Below are 18,585 nucleotides of genomic sequence, written 5' to 3' on the forward strand. Positions count from 1 at the left end.
AATCAAGTGCATATTTGAAATAAAAAATAAATATTTCAAGATAATTCTTAATTTGTTTTTCGGGAAAATGCTTGCTGTGCTTGGTCCTTCTCTCCTGAATTTTCCTCCTCATTCTTGTTAATTCTTAATTTCTTTTTCCAGAAAAATCTCGCTGCACTTTCCCGAACTTTCCTTATTTTCGCATCGTTTTTTCTCCTTCTCTTCCAACGCAACAACCTCGTTATCGTTTTGATCAATAATATCAATTTTTAAAATAATTCCGGTGCCATTCCGGGCTGAATCCTGGATCCTCCTGCAGATTTCGTGATCCAAGGAGATAAAAATAACGAGTGGGATTTTTTTTTCCCCCCCTTCCCATATGTCTGTCAATCAAAATGATAAAGATATTTCTGACTCGCAGGCTTTAATGGTGTAATTAGGGCTAATTACATGTTCCAATGATTACACATATGAACGCTAATTACATAATTGCAGACAATTATGCTAATTAAGTAAATACATCGTTAAGGAGAAAGTGCTGGCAAAATCCAGGGAATTTGCACCAGCGCCAAAGAAAGTGGAATTACAATGAAAGAGAAATAATCCTGAAAGTTTGGAAAATCCAGGAGATGTTCCCATGTGTGGGATTGGAGTGGTTTGGGTTGGAATGATGGTGTTGGGAAAAGCCTTCAGCTGTTGTGGAATCATGGAAGCTGGGAAAAGCCTTTAAGTGCTACGGAATCTTGGAACGGTGTTTTTGGAAAGAGCCTTCAACTGCTTTGGAATCTTGGAATGGATTGGGTTGGAATGGCATTGTTGGGAAGAGCCTTTGAGTGCTATGAAATCTTGGAATGGTTCTGGTTGGAATGGCGTTGTTGGGAAAGTCTTCAAGTGCTGTGGGAGAAAATCCAGGAAATTTGCACCAGAGCCAAAGAAAGATGAATAAAAGAGAAATAATCCTTCAAGCCTGGAAAATCCAGGAGCCATTCCCGTGTAGGGAATTGGAATGGTTTGGATTGGAATGGTGGTGTTGGGAAGAGCCTTAGAGTGCTATGGAATCTTGGAATGGATTACGCTGGAATGGTGTTGGGAAGAGCCTTCCACTGCTACAGAACCATGGAATGGTTTGGGTTGGAATGGTGTAGTTGGGAAGAGCCTTTAAGTGCAGTGGAATCACGGAATGTGTGGGTTGGGCTTCCAACAACGCCATTCCATGAATGGATGTGTTGGGATGGTGTAATTGGGAAAAGCCTGGAAGTGCTATGGAATCTTGGGATGATTTGGGTCAGAATGGTGGTGTTGGGAAGAGCCTTCAGCTCTTGTGGAATCTTGGAATGGTTTGGGTTGGGAGAACCTCAAGTCCCATCCTGTCCCATCCCATGGCAGGGACACCTCCCACTGCCCCAGGCTGCTCCAGCCCCAATGTCCAGCCTGGCCTTGGACACTTCCAGGGATCCAGGGGCAACCACAGCAAATCTGGGAATTCCAGCCCAGCCCCTCCCCACCCTCCCAATCTCCCATCCATCCATCCCTGCCTTCTGGCAGTGGGAAGCCATTCCCTGTGTCCTGTCCCTCCTGTCCCTCAGGCAGGACAGAGTTAGTGGCTGTCCCCTTTTCCCTGTGCTGTTTTGTCCGGTTTTAAACATTCCCTGATTTTTAGCTCTCTTCCCTTCACTTTGGAAATTCCCATTGTTGCTTCCCATTGTGCTGATTCCCATAACCCTGCCTTTCCAAACCCTTAATCCCAGCCCCTAGTCCTGGTTACATTCCTAGCTGCAAGCTGATCCAGGCTTTTTTTTTTTTCTTTTCCCTTTACATCTCCTTGCAATTCTCCTGAAGTGTGGGAAGCGTTCCCAGATTCCATTCCTTGGCACTCATGGGAGTCGTTGGAAGGTGTGCCAGGAGCGCTCCACAAGACATGAATGATGCTATTTGGGATTACTGGAGTTTGCCCAGTTTTTCTTCTGCTGGAATTGGAAATGAGCTGGAATCTCAGCCAGTGGGATGCCAACACCTTTCCAATTCCTTTTCTCAGAACAAAGGAATTGCCGGAATCATTTCAAGCCGTGCCAGGTTCGGGGAAGGAGAGATTTGAGCCTTTTCCAGTGTTTTTTAACATTGTTTGAGGTGTTTTCCTGCCTGGAGGAGACTTGGCCAATTTATCCTCTGGAAAAAAGGGAAAATCGGCACTCACAGAGCAAAAACGTGGAAACACTGAGTCAAAATCTTTGGAATTTCCATCCTGACTGATCCTACACATTCCTTGTCCTGTCCAACACCTGGAGTGTGCAGGCAGGATGTGCTCAGGCTGATATTTTGGAATTGCCTGGTGGGAAAGTTGCATCCAATAACTGGGATAAGAAGGTAGGAATGGATTCAATTCCCACCAAGGAATAATCTCCTTTTTGGAATGTGTTTAGATCCTGGAATTTTGTGTCATTACATGTTTTTAGTACCTTGTGGCCATCGTGACCTCGTCATTTTAAAGGAAAAAGGGATCTTTTAAGGAAAAATCCCAAACAAATAACCCTTGTTCAGCCAGTTACTCCGATTCCTGATTTTCTAAGGAATATTTTATATGGAATATCTGATTTTCTAAGGAATCAGGGAGTATGTGCAGGATCTGTGACTCATTCTCAGCAGCTGCTGCTCCTGCCTGGCCTTTTCTGTCGATGTCTTTCCTTCCAAGCTGGGCTGCCAAATCCCTCTTATCAAGATTCCAACCCTTTTCCCATTTTTCCCTGCTCCCCCTCTCCAGTTTTCTCACTTTTACAGCAAAATCAAATGTCAGCTCCTTTCTTTGTCACCACAGCTGAACCCAGCAGCAGCTCAGACTCTCACTCCCATTTTGGGATCAGCGAGGGCTTTGGGAGGAATCGGGATCCAATGGGAGGAAAATACGGCACAGCTGATTGGGATCACTGGGATATTTAGGGTTTGGAACACTGGGATATTAAAGGTTTGGATCGTTGAGATTTAGGGTTCAGGTCACTGGTATTTAGGGTTGGGATGGTTGGAAAATTTAGGGTTTGGATCTTTGAGATGTGGGATTTAGTTCAGAAAATTTCCTGGAAATGGGGGTGGGGTTCATTTCCAGTCCCGTAGGGATATTCTGGAAGTACCAACAAGCTCTGCTGTGAGCGTAAACCCGGATCCATCAACTCCCAATATTTAGGGATTTTTCCCGAAATTTTTTCCTCTGCTGTTTGGCACTGCCTGAAGGACAGCATGATTTTTCTGGATAATTTTTTTATGGAGTTTGGAAAATGGGAACAGGTTTAATCAAACAGGCTGATATTGATCTGGAGGGAACCAAAAACCTCGGTGATGTTCCAGAGTGCAATGTGGTGGTAACGGAGCCCCTAAACTCGGCCTTGTGGGAGCTCCACTGAACCGGATTTAGTCTGGTCTAGAAGAGGCTTCCCAAAAACCAGCCTGGGTTCCTGTGGAATCTGCCTTAGAGGAATGTCGAGTGGGCCTGAAGGAGCAAAAAATTTGGGATGAGTGAAACTTTGGAGACTCTGCTTGGCTCTATGAGGCCCCACCTCACATCCTGGGGTCAGTTGGGGTCATCCATGACAAGGAGGATATGGAGGGGCTGGAGCGTGTCCAGGGCAGGGAATGGAGCTGGGAAAAGGGCTGGAGAATTGCTGAGGGAGCTGGGAAGGGGCTGGAGAATTGCTGAGGGAGCTGGGAAGGGGCTGGAGAATTGCTGAGGGAGCTGGGAAGGGTCTGGAGAATTGCTGAGGGAGCTGGGAAGGGGCTGGAGAATTGCTGAGGGAGCTGGGAAGGGGCTGGAGAATCCCTGAGGGAGCTGGGAAGGGGCTGGAGAATTGCTGAGGGAGCTGGGAAGGGGCTGAGCCTGGAGCAAAGGAGGCTCAGGGGGCCCTTGTGGCTCTGCACAACTCCCTGGCAGGAGGGGACAGCCGGGGGGGTCGGGCTCTGCTGCCAGGGAACAGGGACAGGAGGAGAGGGAACGGCCTCAGGCTGGGCCAGGGGAGGCTCAGGGTGGACAGCAGCAGGAATTTCCCCATGGAAAGGGCGCTCAGGCCTTGGAAGTGCCCAGGGAGGTTTGCAGTGCCCATCCCTGGAGGTGTCCCAGGAATTGCTGGAGGTGGCACTCGGAGCTCTGGGCTGGGGACAGGGTGGGGATTGGGCACATTCAGCTCGATGATCCTGGAGCGATTTTCCAATCTGAGTGATTCCGTGAGGTTTAAATTGGATATTTGGGAAAATTTCTTCCCCTAAAAGGGGTGTCCAGGCCTGGCACAGGTACAAGGTGGAGTCCCCATCCCTGGAGGGATTCCAAATCCATGTGGATGTGGCACCTGGGGACACGGGGCAGTGGTGGCCTTGGCAGTGCCATGTTGGACCTCATGATCTTGGAGGATTTTACCAACCTTCATGAATCCATGAAATTACGAAGGGCAGGAATCTCCTGCGAACCAAACTGGGGTTTTTGAAGCAGGGATTGGCTGGTTTACTTTCATCTTTTTCATTTGTTTGGGGTTTAGAAAATAAATTTCTTTTATTTATGACACTTCCCAGCCCCAGATCTTCGTGTCAGCCCCAAAATCGCTCCCCTAACGACAGTGACAGGTAATGGAGTCAAGACTTTTTTATTGCTGAAAGATTAGAGAAGAAACATTTCCTCAGCTGAGCTGTTGTCATCTCTGACAGCGTGTTGGGAATGCTCTATGAAGCTGCTTCCCCCTTTTTCCCAAGGGTTTTCCAGGGGAGTAAAATGAGTGGAGATGGGGAGAAGGAAAAGCAGAAACAACACCCAAAATTGTTGTTTTAAGAGAGGAAAAAAAAGCCTCAATTTGAGCTGCCTGGGTTTCACCACGGCTTTGTCACTTTGAACCACGATTCTGTTCCAAGGAGTGAATTTCAGGTGGGAAAAAAATCCCTGTTTAAGGCATTTTTCCCTCTGTTTAGACTCCAGTGTTTGAATTTAATGACACAAACACATTTTGATGCCTTTTTGCTCTTCAGGGAAAAAAAAATATCTCAGTGGGAACAGGGAGCTGCTGGCTCCTGGTTTCCCAGTCCCGTTCGGGATGGCAGGGAGCAGCTCCAAAGATCTCCATCCTCCAACCTCCATCCCATTCCCAAAGTGGGTGAAGGCATCACCTCTGGGTTGGGGTAAACTGGGATCTCAGAGGTTGCCCAGGGAGGCAAATTCCTGGGAAAACTTGGAATAAGAAATGTGTTTTAGGGAAAACTTGGGATTTGCACCTTTGGACACTGAGGGTGGTGCATTGGTGGCAGTTGGGTGGTGGAAATCCCAAACCTGGTTTTCATGGAGCTGATCCTGGTGGTGAGGAGGAGATTTCCCATCCCTGGGTCTGTCCTGAAACTTCCACCATTTCCCAAAAAGTCCTTTGGAAGTGCTGATTCCGATTTAATGGAGCCTCCTGGGTGGAAGATGTTTTGGATGAACATTTGGGGCTGAGCAAACGGGAAGTGATTCCTGATCCATTTTGTCACTTCCTTAACTTTGCCTTTTATGTTGGGAGTTGATCCACGGTCGATTTCTGCTCCCTCCCGGGTGTTTTAAAGCTGTTGATGGTTATTCCCTGTTTTTTCCTTGGATATTCTGCCATTGCTGAGCTTATCCCTTGCTTTCCTGAGGAAATTTTTGTTATGTTAATGAGCTCTTTGGTTTTTCTCCAGACCATTCCAAATCTTCCTGAGGTTACACCCCTCAGAGAGGGGCCCTTTCCTTGGAATTTAATCCAAGGGAATTGTAGAATTTTCAATGGAAATTGAAATTTCAATGAAATTTCATGGAATTTCCATGAAGGGAATGGGAATTTCCTGCCTGAATTATTTTCTGGTTTATGGAACAAAAATGAATTTTTTCATTCACTGGGAACTCAGAGCAGTGGTGGGACTGGCACGGAGCACTGGGGAGCACTGGGATCACCTCCCCGTTCCCAGTGCTTTCCATGGAATCCTGGAATGGCTTGGAAGGGATGTTAAAAACCATCCCAATCCCACCCCTGCCATGGCAGGGACAGCTCCCACTGCCCCAGGCTGCTCCCAGTCCCAATGTCCAGCCTGGCCTTGGGCACTGCCAGGGATCCAGGGGCAGCCACAGCTGCTCTGGCAATTCCAGCCCAGCCAGCAATTCCCAATTCCCAATCTCCCATCCATCCCTGCCCTCTGGCACTGGGAGCCATTCCCTGTGTCCTGTCCCTCCATCCCTTGTCCCCAGTCCCTCTCCAGCTCTCCTGGAGCCCCTTCAGGCCCTGAACCCTTCCCTTCTCCAGCTGAACATTCCCAATTATCCTGTTTCCATAGGAGAGGTGGAATTTTGAGCAATTTTGGCTCCTAGGAGGTAACTCCTGCACAGAATTCCTGGAATTACCTCATCCTTGGATCCAATTCCCTTCTTTCCAGCTCTCCCAGTGCCCATCCTTCCTGGTTTTCAGCTCTTCCATGTGGAACAGCTCCTAAATCTTGTGGGTTTAATTGAACCCCAGCCGGTTTTTCCCCCAAAAATGTGAGGATTTGCTCAATTCCTGAACCTGGATAGCAACAGCAGCGACTTCTTCTGTGTCTGGGAAAAAAATAAAAATAAAAAAAATAGGATTTAGACTGGTCCACAAGGGAAATAAGAGTCTGGATTACGATTTTATGGAGTTCTCATCCCCAGGCTTGATTTTTGCCAGTTTAGAACCTCAAAATGACAAATTTTGCTGCATTTATTTGCCTTTAAAGAATTCCAGGGAATGAATTCCCAGGCATTGAAGTTATGAGGATGTGTTTGTGATTCCAGGGGTTTGACATGGAATTCCAGCATTGGAAAGCCTCCATAAAAAGGAATAATTAAGAATTCTGATGGAGCTTTTTCTGCTTCTTTCTGCCCTTAAATTAGGGCTTTATTATGAAGGTGAATTTTAAAGCTTAATTAAGGTTGCTGAATAAAATAAATGCAGGGAGAATGAAAAAAAAAAAAAAATCCCAAATTTGGAGCTGTTTGGATAATTTCCTCAAATTCCCTGGATAATTTAGCTGGGGGCCAGTCCAGAATTTCCCACCAGGAATGTTCAAATAATCCTGGAAAAAACTCAGTGAAGTTCCTGACCTCAGCTCCCGGTTAATGCTGGAAAAGGCATTTTCCAGCCGTGCAGGACGGAAAATCCATCGTTCTTCAGTGGGATATTGGTTGGAAAAATGCTTATGGATTATTCAGGATTAAAGTGTTAAGTTTCTGGGAGGAGGGAAACATCTGAAAGTCCTAAGGAACAACATTGGGATCAAAGTAATCCAAATTAATCGAAGATTGATTGTTGCAATCAGTCATTGGCCAGGTTATTCTGAGGTTTTTTGGGAAAGAATTTGAGGGTGTTTCCCTAAATCCTGCTTTTCCATAAAAAAAAAAAAAAAAGAAAAAAGGAAAAAAAAGACTGATCCAGCTGAGTGGAATAGAGGAATCTTATCAATTTTTTATTTTTAACCAAAGTTTTACCTATTTACCTAAGATTGAAATATTTTTTCCCTCAGGATCCACTCATTAAAACCCTTTTAAATTATTCAGCATTTCCTTAAAATCTCTTTATCTTTTCCAGTAATATTTAGACTTCCAGTCTTGAAGTGTTAGGAAAGTTTTGTCTGCAGTTCCCAAGCCAAATCCTGAGTTTTTGGGATTCAGACTTCTTGGATGTCTCCCTGATTTTCTGATTTTCCAGAGTTTGGATGCCAATGTGTAAAATCTGAGTTCAGAGGTGAAGGAATGGATTTTTCAACTGATTTTATTTTATTTATTTTATTTATTTCCATTTTTGGGAGCATCCCCAGGTTCCAGTTTCAGGATTACTCTGGAATCTTTGGGAATAAAGTGAAAAAAACACCAAAATCATTCCATAGGAATTGTAGGTTTGCTGCTGATTTTTTCCATGGTTTTCCAGAGTTTTCCTCTGCTGGAAAATAAAAGGAAATCTCTTTTTCCCAATGTGTTGCAACAACCAAGCTGGAAAAGGACAATTCTCTTGGGATTCCTGGCATGGAATCTGGATGCTCATGTCTTGCCTGTTCACAACTCCTGTCGCTGTCGACTTTTCCTTGGATCGGGAAAAGATTGCGCTTTCCCTGGCAGCCTGTGGAAGTGTCAGGATCTGCAAGGACACGAGTTGGCTGTAAAGGCAATTTATCCTCTGGAAGTAGGAGGCCATTCCCTGTGCTCAGGGAATCACAGAATCCTGGAATGGTTTGGGTGGGAAGAGACCTTAAATCCCATCCCATTGCAGATCCTATCCCATTCCACCTCCCACTGTCCCAGGCTGCTCCAGCCCCAATGTCCAGCCTGGCCTTGGGCACTGCCAGGGATCCAGGGGCAGCCACAGCTGCTCTGGCAATTCCAGCCCAGCCAGCAATTCCCAATTCCTGATATCCCACCCAAATCTCCCCTTTTCCTGTGTCCTGTCCCTCCATCCCCAGTTTCTAGTCCCTCTCCAGCTCTCCTGGAGAACTGGGGCTTGGATCACCCTGGCACAGTGGAATGTGTCCCCGGCTTGGAATGGGATGGGATTGGAAGTCCCTTCCCACCCAAACCATTCCATGATTCTGTGATTATCAAAATAATAAAACCATCAGATAAAGAAAATAAAAAATGGAAATATGCACTCATTTCTCTTCCCAGATCCATCACAGGCAGCCTCAAATTCCACAGGTCAGAAATCCCCGGGAATGTTCAAGGCTTGGAAAAACCTGGGATAGTGGGAGGTGTTCCTGCCCATGGCAGGGGCTGGAATGGGATCTTTAAACTCTTCCCAACCCAAACCATTCCATGATTCCATGAGGGAACTCCTCAGGGACTCCAGGATGAAATGTTTATTCCCATGAGCTGTTGAGTTTCTTGGGAATTTCCCTGAATCATCCAAGGTGAAATCCCAGTGCCTCCCGCTCAAATCCCGTGGTTTGGTGCCGAGTCTGTGCCCATTTTCCAGACCTAAAGTAATCCTGGTTTTTGGTGCCGAGTTTTAGACTCTGCCCCTTTTCCAGACCTAAAGTAATCCTGGTTTTTGGTGCTTGCTCAGATCAGGTGGACCAAAACAGCAGGAAGTGCCTCTGACAGATTCCAAGATTCCAGTGTCTTCAACGAAACCCTGAGGATTTCCAACATCCAGAGACACCAGGGAGGCCGCTACTACTGCAAGGCCGAGAACGGCCTGGGCTCCCCGGCCATCAAATCCATCCGAGTGGACGTGTACTGTGAGTAAATCCTTGGAATTCTGCCTTTGGTCCTTTAGGAATGCCTTAAAATATCTGTTGTTCCTGAGGAACCTTCGGCTCCTTGTGAATCCCGATTTTAATGGCGGGTGCTGCGGGTTTGTGGAGTTTTTATGGTTGGGAGAATGGGAAGGGTTGGGATTGCAGGGGAAAATGTGGAGGATTGGGATTGGAGTGAAAAATGTGGAGGATTGGGATTGTGGTGATGAATCTGATGGATTGGGATTGCAAGGAAGATGTGAAGGTTTGGGATTGGAGTGAAAAATATGGATTGGGATTACAATGAAAAATATGGGGGATTGGGATTTCAGGGAAGATGTGAAGGATTGGGATTGCAGTGGAAAAATGGGGAGGATTTGGATTTCAGTGAAAAATGGGAAAGGTTGGGATTGTGGCAAAGATACGAAGGATTTGGATTGTGATGCAAAATGTGAAGGATTGCAGTGGAAAATCTGAAGGATGTGGATTGCAAGGAAAAATGTGAAGCATTGGGTATGCAGAGAAAAATGTGAAGGATTTGGATTGTGGTGAAAAATACAAAGGATTTGGATTGCAGGGAAAATGTGAAAGGTTGGGATTGTGGTGAAAAATAAGAAATATTTGGATTTCATTGAAAAAAGTGAAAGACTGTGTTTGCAAGGAAAAGTAGGAAAGATTGGGATTGCAGCAAGAAATATGAAGGATTGGGATTGTTTCAGGCCCTGGAGGGGGCTCTGAGCTCTTCCTGGATCCTTCTCTTCTCCAGGGGAACATTCCCAGCTCTCCTGGCTCCAGAGCAGAGCTGCTCCCTCCTTTGGATCATCCTCCTCTAAACTCCAGAGTGCAAAATTTGCTTTGATTGCACTCCCAGAATCATGGAATGGTTTGGGATGGAGTGGGATCTTAAATCCCATCCCATTCCATGGGCAGGGACACCTCCCACTGCCCCAGGCTGCTCCAGCCCCAATGTCCAGCCTGGCCTTGGGCACTGCCAGGGATCCAGGGGCAGCCACAGCTGCTCTGGCAATTCCAGCCCAGCCAGCAATTCCCAATTCCCAATCTCCCATCTGAATCTCCCTTAAATCCATTGCCCTGCATCCTGTCTCTCCCTGCCCTCATAAGTTTCCCCCTCATCTCCTTGATTTCCTTGGATAATTCCTTTTGGAAAGCCCTTTTTTCCTTCCGTGGAGAAGGAATGAACTGTTCCAAATCCACCAGGGATGATTCCTTTAGGAGACAAATTTCTGTCCTTTTTTCCTGTTGAAGCAAGCAGGTGTTGTCTCTCCCAGCTCTGGCTGAAAATTCCCGTTTCTCACCTCAAGTTCCTCCGATTTCGTGAATCGGGATTCACAAAAGCCCTCAGTTCCCTTGGAAATGAATTCCCAGGAGGGAGAGCTCCATTCTTCTGGAGCCACCAGGAGAAGAAACTGCCTCAGAAATCCGAGCTCAGTTCATGCCAGGCATGAACTCCGCTTCTTTTTCCTCGGGAAGTCGCTCTTCAAAGTTCATCTCATCTTTGGCTTTGAAGGAAAAGCTTTTATACTTCAACTCCCAGAAAAATTTTTTACTTGGAGGACACTTCCTCCTTTTTTAGGGAAGGGAAAGATGGAATAAATGGAGTATTTTCATTTTAAGAAGCAGACTTCTGACAAGAAAGCTTAACTGCACGTTCCCAAAGGACAAATTTTCCAAATTTCCCAGTTTTTAGCGCAGAAAAAGTCCTGATGCCTTCAGGAAAATGTGGTTTTGTGTTTCTCTTGGTTCACAGATTTCTGTGGATACAAGCCTGGAAAAATGTGTAGCAAAAGGTCAGGTGAATGTTTAAAGATTCCTGAGAATAATGTGGAAGGAAAAGGTGGAAAAAAGTTTTATCATTATTTATTTAAGGGTGGAAAAAAGGTTTTTTCCAAGAAATGTAGTGCAGGGAAAGATTTAGGAATTAACTCGTGGTGGAAAGGACACATCCATCATGAGGGATGGGAATATCTGGAATTGCAGGATGGAGAGGTTGAGCTGGGGTCCAGGGAGAACAATTCCTTGTGCTCGTGGATCCACTGAAATCCTTGCTGGCAGCTCTAATTCCAGTTCTTGGCTGGGAGGGAGGTGAGGAGTTGGGATGGAAGCACGGGAATGGTGCCGGTCAGCAGGATTGAGAGTGGTGGAAGCAGACAGAAAACTGGGAATAATGGGAATGGCGAAGGGTAGCAGGAATGGGAGTGACCTCTTACCCCCACCTTGCTGGTTCTGGGTGTCCAAACCCAAAACCCTTTGAGTCACCCACTAAAATTAATGATTAACTCATCCTGATTATCCCATCTCGATTAATCCCAATCCTGCTGGGGAAAATTCCAGATGAAAATTAACCACGCCCGGCAGAATGGAAATGCTGAATTCCCATTAGGAATTATTCCTGTTTCCATGTTGAGCTGATGTTGGCAATGTTTAATTCACCCTGAGGAGCTGCTGAGGAAATTCCTTGCAGAATTTTCTCCTCAGGATTCTCCTGATCTTGGGAATTTTTAACTCTGGAATAACGCTCGCACTTAATTACAGAGCTTTAATTCCATAGCATTACCTGTCTGTGGGTGCAGATTTCCTTTTCCTCCTGGAACAAACTCCAGGAAAAGTTCCATGAGGTTATTTGAATGCTTTTTATGCTGTTCCTTTCCTAAATTAAAGCTGCGGTTAGATCAGCCTGAGACGAGCTGGTGTCAGATGAAATTCAGGATAATTGATGCCGTAAATATCCCTGGAGTTCAAAGACAGCTCCTTTCCATGGCTCCAAAATTCCCTCTGTTTACAGGAATCCATAAACAGGCCCAGGAAACAGCTTGGGTTATAGAAAGAGCTGAGTTTAGGGCTTAAATTCGCTGTTCCTGACTGGAATACTCCGCTCCTGCCGATCCATGGAACATTCCCTGTGCGGGGTTTTTTTTTGGAGGAGCTTCCTGTGGAGGTGAGGAGGGTTTGGTGTGGGTGGGCTCACCGGAAATGTGGAATTACTGGAAAATAAAGGTTGGAAAAACCCCCAAGACCATCAACCCTTGGATCCCCCCACAAGTGTTAAATCATGTTTTGAGGTGTCCCTTTGTGAATGTTCCCAGGGATGGGGATTCCACCATTCCGTAGGGAGTCTTTTCCAATGCCTGGCCATTCCTTCAGGGAAGAGATTTTGCTCTTTGGCTGTTCTGCATTTGATAAAACCACGGAATGTTTTAGGCTGGATTTTAAATCCTGTCCAGTGCCGTGGGCAGGGACTCCTTCCACTATCCCAGGCTGCTCCAACCTGGCCTTGGACACTTCCATGGATTCATGGGCAGCCACAGCTTCTCTGGGAATTCCATTCCAATCCCTCCCCGCTCTCACAGTGAAGAATTTCAAGGTCCTCCACGTGCATGGCTGTACATTGTTCTGGACAATTAGAGTAGCAGAATTAACAAAATGCAGATTTTGATGGATTTTTCCTCATCCTCCATCTCCATCCCCATCCTTCTCCGTAGGGCTCTGTAATTCCAGGCTCAGGAGAGCATCCATGGATATCCAGGTGTAGCCAACCTGAGCCTTGCTCCGGTGCCCACGTTTTCCCCACACCAGTTTTAACGAAGCGCTGGGGGTTAATTATCTTTGGGATCTTGATCCCAGTTTGAAATCCAGCTGAAACGACCTCAAAAACCTGGTAGAGCTTGGGAAAGGAATTTTTGACAGATGGGCAGGCAAATGCAATTATCCAAGGAGGAAAACCTTGGCTGCTCCTTGGAACTCAGCTCCTTTTCCATCCCCTATCAACATTTTGGATTTGTGCTGCTGGAGCAGGATTGAGGAGCAGCATCCCCATGGATGGGGTTTAAGTGGACTCCTGAGGGTCTTTTCCAAGCTGGATGGGATTTTAGCTCCGGGAATGGGCTGGGAATTCCATCCAGTCAGCAGAAGGACTTTGCTTATCTGGAAGTCCTTTTAGGCTTGGCTCTAAATGTTCCAGGCAGGTCGATTTTCCTCTTTGATTTATCATCTTCATTTCCCCCCCAGGAGTTCCTTCCTTCCACAGCCGCCCTTTCTCCTCACTCTTATTTATGGCCTCTAGTCCTGGTTTTCCTCTGGTTTCCCTCCCATAAAATATCTTTTAGGGGGAAAAAAGTTCTGTATTTTATATTCTGCTGGAGTCGGACTGGGGGGAAAAGGGGTTTTTTAGAGCAGGGATTGCAGGGCAGCACTGAAGAGGTTCCTGCTCGGACATTTTTAATGGGAAAGAGTTTAAGGCTGGAAAATAAATGGGAGCCTTGGAAGAGAAACAGGATAGGAGGGAGGAAACGTGGCACTTGTTGTTATTGTGGAATCAAGGAATGCTTTGGGTAGAAGTGACCTTAAATCCCATCCAGCCCCTGCAGGGACACCTCCCACTATCCCAGGCTGATCCAACCTGGCCTTGGGCACTGCCAGGGATCCAGGGGCAGCCACAGCAAATCTGGGAATTCCAGCCCAGCCAGCAATTCCCAATTCCCAATCTCCCATCCATCCCTGCCCTCTGGCACTGGGAGCCATTCCCTGTGTCCTGTCCCTCCATCCCTTGTCCCCAGTCCCTCTCCAGCTCTCCTGGAGCCTCTTCAGGCCCTGTCAGGGGCTCTGAGCTCTCCATGGATCCTTTTCCATGTAAACATTCCCAGTTTTCCCAAGCTTTCCTCACAGGAGAAATACTCCAACCCTCGGATCACCTCCACCACCCGCTCCGCACTCCCTTGTTTATTACAAATGAAGAAATAATCAGCTATTTCCTTTTTTTTCTCCATTCAAATATTTTTTATTTTCCTTTTAGGCCATTTAAAATCCAAACTAAGGCAGTGAGAGAGCAGTGGGGTCTTGCCAGGAGCCCCCTCCTCATTATTTACACTCAATTAATTCAGAATTTCAATTTTAACAGGGATTTAAACCTTTTAAGGAGCCTGTGGAAAAATTTCACTGAGTGGAGATGGATGTGCTATAAAACCAGACTTTCCTAACCCAGTTTGTTGTTCATTAATTCCACAAAATTAAGTTTCTGTCCTTTAAGAAGTGGAGGAACGAGCATTAATTAGGTTTGGGATTATGAAACCAATAATTACTGATTTAAGATGTTAATACTCCCAATTTGTAACAATTATTACACGCTGAGCGCGTCAGGTGGCCTTTGGCATCAACGCCAGTTTTTCCTGGCTTGGGAAATCCATTTTTCCTGCTTTTTTTTTAATGGAAAAAAGATGCAGGTACAGAGGGAATTAAAAACCCAGAATTACTGTTAAAAAAATCCCATTCCCTGCAGTGTCAGAGTGAGTTTAAATCTGGTTTGCTCCACATTTTTTTGGTGGGTGCTCCTGGTCCATCCGGCTTTTCCAGCACGGTGGAGATCCAGAGTGAGCTCTGGAACAACCTGAAGGAAGTGGGATTAAAAATGCTTTCAATGACTCCATGTCTTGATTCGAGTGTACTTGATTTAATGATAATGGTCGGGAATTTTTTTAATCAACTCTGATTGCGTTTTTCCATGGAATTTCATCTTGGAATTGCCCATGTCACTGGTTTATTTTGACCTCTTTTGCCTCGTGGCTCTGTCCGCTTTCTAAGGTTGATTTTTTTTCTTTGCTGCTCTATTAAAAATCAATTTAATGACTCTTTTTTTCCCCTAAAAATCATCTGATCTTGGAGCTTTGAGGGATCCTCTCTCCACCCAAGTTTTTCTGTTCAACTGCTTCATTTTCCATAAAAAATCAGCCTGGTTCTTCCCCAGACTGACTTGGATTTCCTTCCATTTCCAGCTATTCTTGTTCCTTATATTTATATTCTCTGGAGCCAAAAGAGCTCGTCTGTACTGATTTTCCCCATGAGGTCCTTACAGCAAACAATAATTTATAAAGTACAGATATAATTTAAATTATTCACTGTTCTTTTTGGAGAAATTCAATGTTTGGCGCTTGTTACACCTTGTCCAGAAAACTCAGATCCTGAGATATTTTTCCAGTGTGGAAGTGATTCCTGCTGGACTTTTCTTTGCTCTTTAATTAATTCTTTTTCATTGCCCTTTAATTATTTAATGCTGTTTATAAACACGAGAGCAGGTTAGGATCCTGTCACATCACAGATTCTGAGTGTGGAAGTAAATTAAATCCTTCCTGCAGAGTGATCCCAGAAATTCCCATTATTCCAGGACTTTTCCAGTGATTCAGGCCATGCCTGGAGCAGTTTGGTGCTGGGAATCTCTTTTGGGAATTCATGGATGTGCCTTGTTCTGTGTGAGCTTTGGACTCCTGGTGATTGGGAAAATCCATTGATTGGGAAAATCCATTGATTGGGAAAATCCACTGATCCTTTTCCATCTGTGCAGATGCCCAAAGGATCACAGAATCATGGAATGGATTGGTTTGGAATGAGACTTAAATCCCACCCATTCCCAGCCCAGCCATGTCAGGGACAGCTCCCACTGTCCCAATGTCCAGCCCCAATGTCCAACCTGGCCTTGGGCACTGCCAGGGATCCAGGGGCAGCCACAGCAAATCTGGGAATTCCAGCCCAGCCAGCAATTCCCAATTCCCAATCTCCCATCCATCCCTCCCCTCTGGCACTGGGAGCCATTCCCTGTGTCCTGTCCCTCCATCCCTTGTCCCCAGTCCCTCTCCAGCTCTCCTGGAGCCCCTTCAGGCCCTGCAAGGGGCTCTGAGCTCTCCCTGGATCCTTCTCCTCTCCAGGGGAACATTCCCAGCTCTCCCAGCCTGGCTCCAGAGGGTCTCCAGCCCTTGGAGCAGCTCCATGGATTCCTCTGGATCACTCCAGCAGCTCCACATCCTGCTGCTGTTGGATCCAGAGCTGGAGCAGCCCTGCAGGTGGGGTCTCACCTGAGTGGGGCAGAGGGGCAGAATTCCAGGTCATGTCCAGCCTCTGATCCACCAACGCTCCCAATCTTCCTCCCCGGGGCCACTCCCATCCCTATGGAAGTCGAGCATTGTCGTGGGCTAAAAACCTGTCTGCTCCCTGGGGATTCTGGTGCTAATCCAGCCTCAGAAACGCTGGGAATTGGCTCTGCTGGGTGTCCTTGGAGAAGGAAATCCCTCCTGTAGTGCTGCTCCCCCTGTGCCACCCCCGGTGTCACCAGGACATCCCCGTAATTCCAACCAGGTGTATTTATAACCCCATTAAAAGAGGGGAGAAAACGTTTTCTCCATAAAATCCCATCACGGAGAGCTCATAGTGTTGTTCCTTTTGGAATTCCGCTGCAGCCCGAGCCCTCAGGAAAGCACCACAGGCTGGGGCTGTGTGGGGATTGTTGGTACTGAGGTCATTTGCTTTGTCCTTTTGTGTTGGAGTGTGTTAACAGCCTCCTGGCAGGGCTCTGATCCTGCCGAAATTCCATTGGAAATCGATGGAGGCTCCTCAGGGGGCTCCCAGGGTCACGCTCTCCATCGTGGGAACAAGGAGGGAACATTTGCTTCCTTCCAGCTGCTGGAAATGCTCCTCGTTTGCAGTGCCGGGGCTGTTCTGCACAGGCAGCACTGCAGATGCAGAATAAATCTCTTTGAAAGGCTTGGAGAGGGGAAAACAGCTCTCATGGAGCTGGGAATAACTTATTCCCATATTTCCAGCTTGGTTAGAGCTGTTGTGTGTCCACACCGGACACGTGAAGGGGTGGAGAGCGGGAGAGCTCATTTTCCTTTCTGTGGGATGCAAGAAATGGGGAAATTAATTGAATTTTTGAGGTTTATATCCCACACAAAGCATTTCAAAGCTGCCTTGATAGAGAAGCTGTGACTGCTTCATCCCTGCAAATGTTCCAGGCCAGGGTGGATGGAGTTTGGAGCACTCTGGGATAGTGGAAGTTGTCTGTGCCCATGGCAGGGGTGGCACAGGATGGGCTGTAAGTTCCTTCCTTCAAACCCAAACCATTCCAGAATTCTGTGAATCATTGAGAATAAATCTGATGAGGAGCAGCTGAGGGAGCTGGGAAGGGAACGGAGCTGGGAAAAGGGCTGGAGAATTGCTGAGGGAGCTGGGAAGGGGCTGGAGAATTGCTGAGGGAGCTGGGAAGGGGCTGGAGAATTGCTGAGGGAGCTGGGAAGGGGCTGGAGAATTGCTGAGGGAGCTGGGAAGGGGCTGGAGAATTGCTGAGGGAGCTGGGAAGGGGCTGGAGAATTGCTGAGGGAGCTGGGAAGGGGCTGGAGAATTGCTGAGGGAGCTGGGAAGGGGCTGAGCCTGGAGCAAAGGAGGCTCAGGGGGCCCTTGTGGCTCTGCACAAGTCCCTGGCAGGAGGGGACAGCCGGGGGGGTCGGGCTCTGCTGCCAGGGAACAGGGACAGGAGGAGAGGGAACGGCCTCAGGCTGGGCCAGGGGAGGCTCAGGGTGGACAGCAGCAGGAATTTCCCCATGGAAAGGGCGCTCAGGCCTTGGAAGTGCCCAGGGAGGTTTGCAGTGCCCATCCCTGGAGGTGTCCCAGGAATTGCTGGAGGTGGCACTCGGAGCTCTGGGGACAGGGTGGGCACCGGGCACAGCTGGGACTGGATGATCCTAAATTCGTTTCCAGCCTCAATGATTCCGTGGTTGAAAGCTTGTGCTGGGTCAAGGAGGGAAAATAAGATGGAAAACACGAGAGTTTCACATTTAAGGATAACTCAGAAGCTGAATAACTCCAGCTCAGCAATGCGTCACCGCTGTCTCCGCTCTGCCCGCCGGGATGAAGCCGTTCCCATCCCTTTCCCAGATGTGTTTTATTCTTATCCCTCCTGCTCCGAACATCTGAAGACAAAGGCAGCTAATTAACAAATGAAATCAGCAAATGTGCAGGCCCAGCAGCTGGGAGGAGATGATCCAGCAAATCCAGCCTGGATCCTGCCGAGCTGTTCGTGTTTGTGTGACTCTCCCGGAGCTCAGGTCGGAGCTGTGGGGATATGATCCCAGGCAGCTCAATGCCTTTGGAATTCTGCACAGGGAGGATTTTAACAGTGTCTGCCACACTCTGTGCACCTCCATTCCACCATGAGGATGCAATTCCCAGGGAACTGGGATTAGACCCATTTTGATCAGCTTAGGCTGAGTTTTCCATTTGTTCGAGAGCTTAGGGATGTGTGAGGGGAATTCTTCCAATCCGGTGTTTACCATGCCTGGCCCACCTGGGTTTTGGGGAGTGTTTGGTTCAATTCCGAGATTAAAGACTGAGAAATTGAACCTGATGGTGGCACAAACCTCTGTGGGAAACATCTTTCCGTAATTATTTTCAGGTTGATTAAGAGACTTTAACCACGTAGCAGCACCCTTGACTTCAGTTTGATTTAAAGAGTGATTAAGCTGTTGACTCCTCATAATTTCACCAACCCAAAATGGAAATTTTGGGATATTTTTTTTCCCTTTCTTGTAAAACAGTGATGAGATTTGTCTT

General features: G+C 47.0%; 1 protein-coding gene across 2 annotated transcripts in view; it reads left to right on the top strand.

The window, feature by feature from the left end:
- MDGA2 (MAM domain containing glycosylphosphatidylinositol anchor 2) overlaps positions 1 to 18,585 on the top strand; it is a 194,245-nt gene that overhangs the window by 66,627 nt on the left and 109,033 nt on the right. The window contains exon 3 of one of the 2 annotated variants that reach the window (XM_014257436.2): positions 9,024 to 9,198. In XM_014257436.2, the coding sequence (XP_014112911.2) occupies positions 9,024 to 9,198 (175 nt within the window). The remainder of the gene's footprint in view (positions 1 to 9,023; positions 9,199 to 18,585) is intronic. The other variant, XM_088057569.1, reaches the window with a different exon arrangement.

This window comes from Pseudopodoces humilis, chromosome 7 (assembly GCF_049639895.1).
Source record: "Pseudopodoces humilis isolate 2021_Gansu_Grassland_sample_001 chromosome 7, ASM4963989v1, whole genome shotgun sequence".
Lineage (NCBI taxonomy): Eukaryota > Metazoa > Chordata > Aves > Passeriformes > Paridae > Pseudopodoces > Pseudopodoces humilis.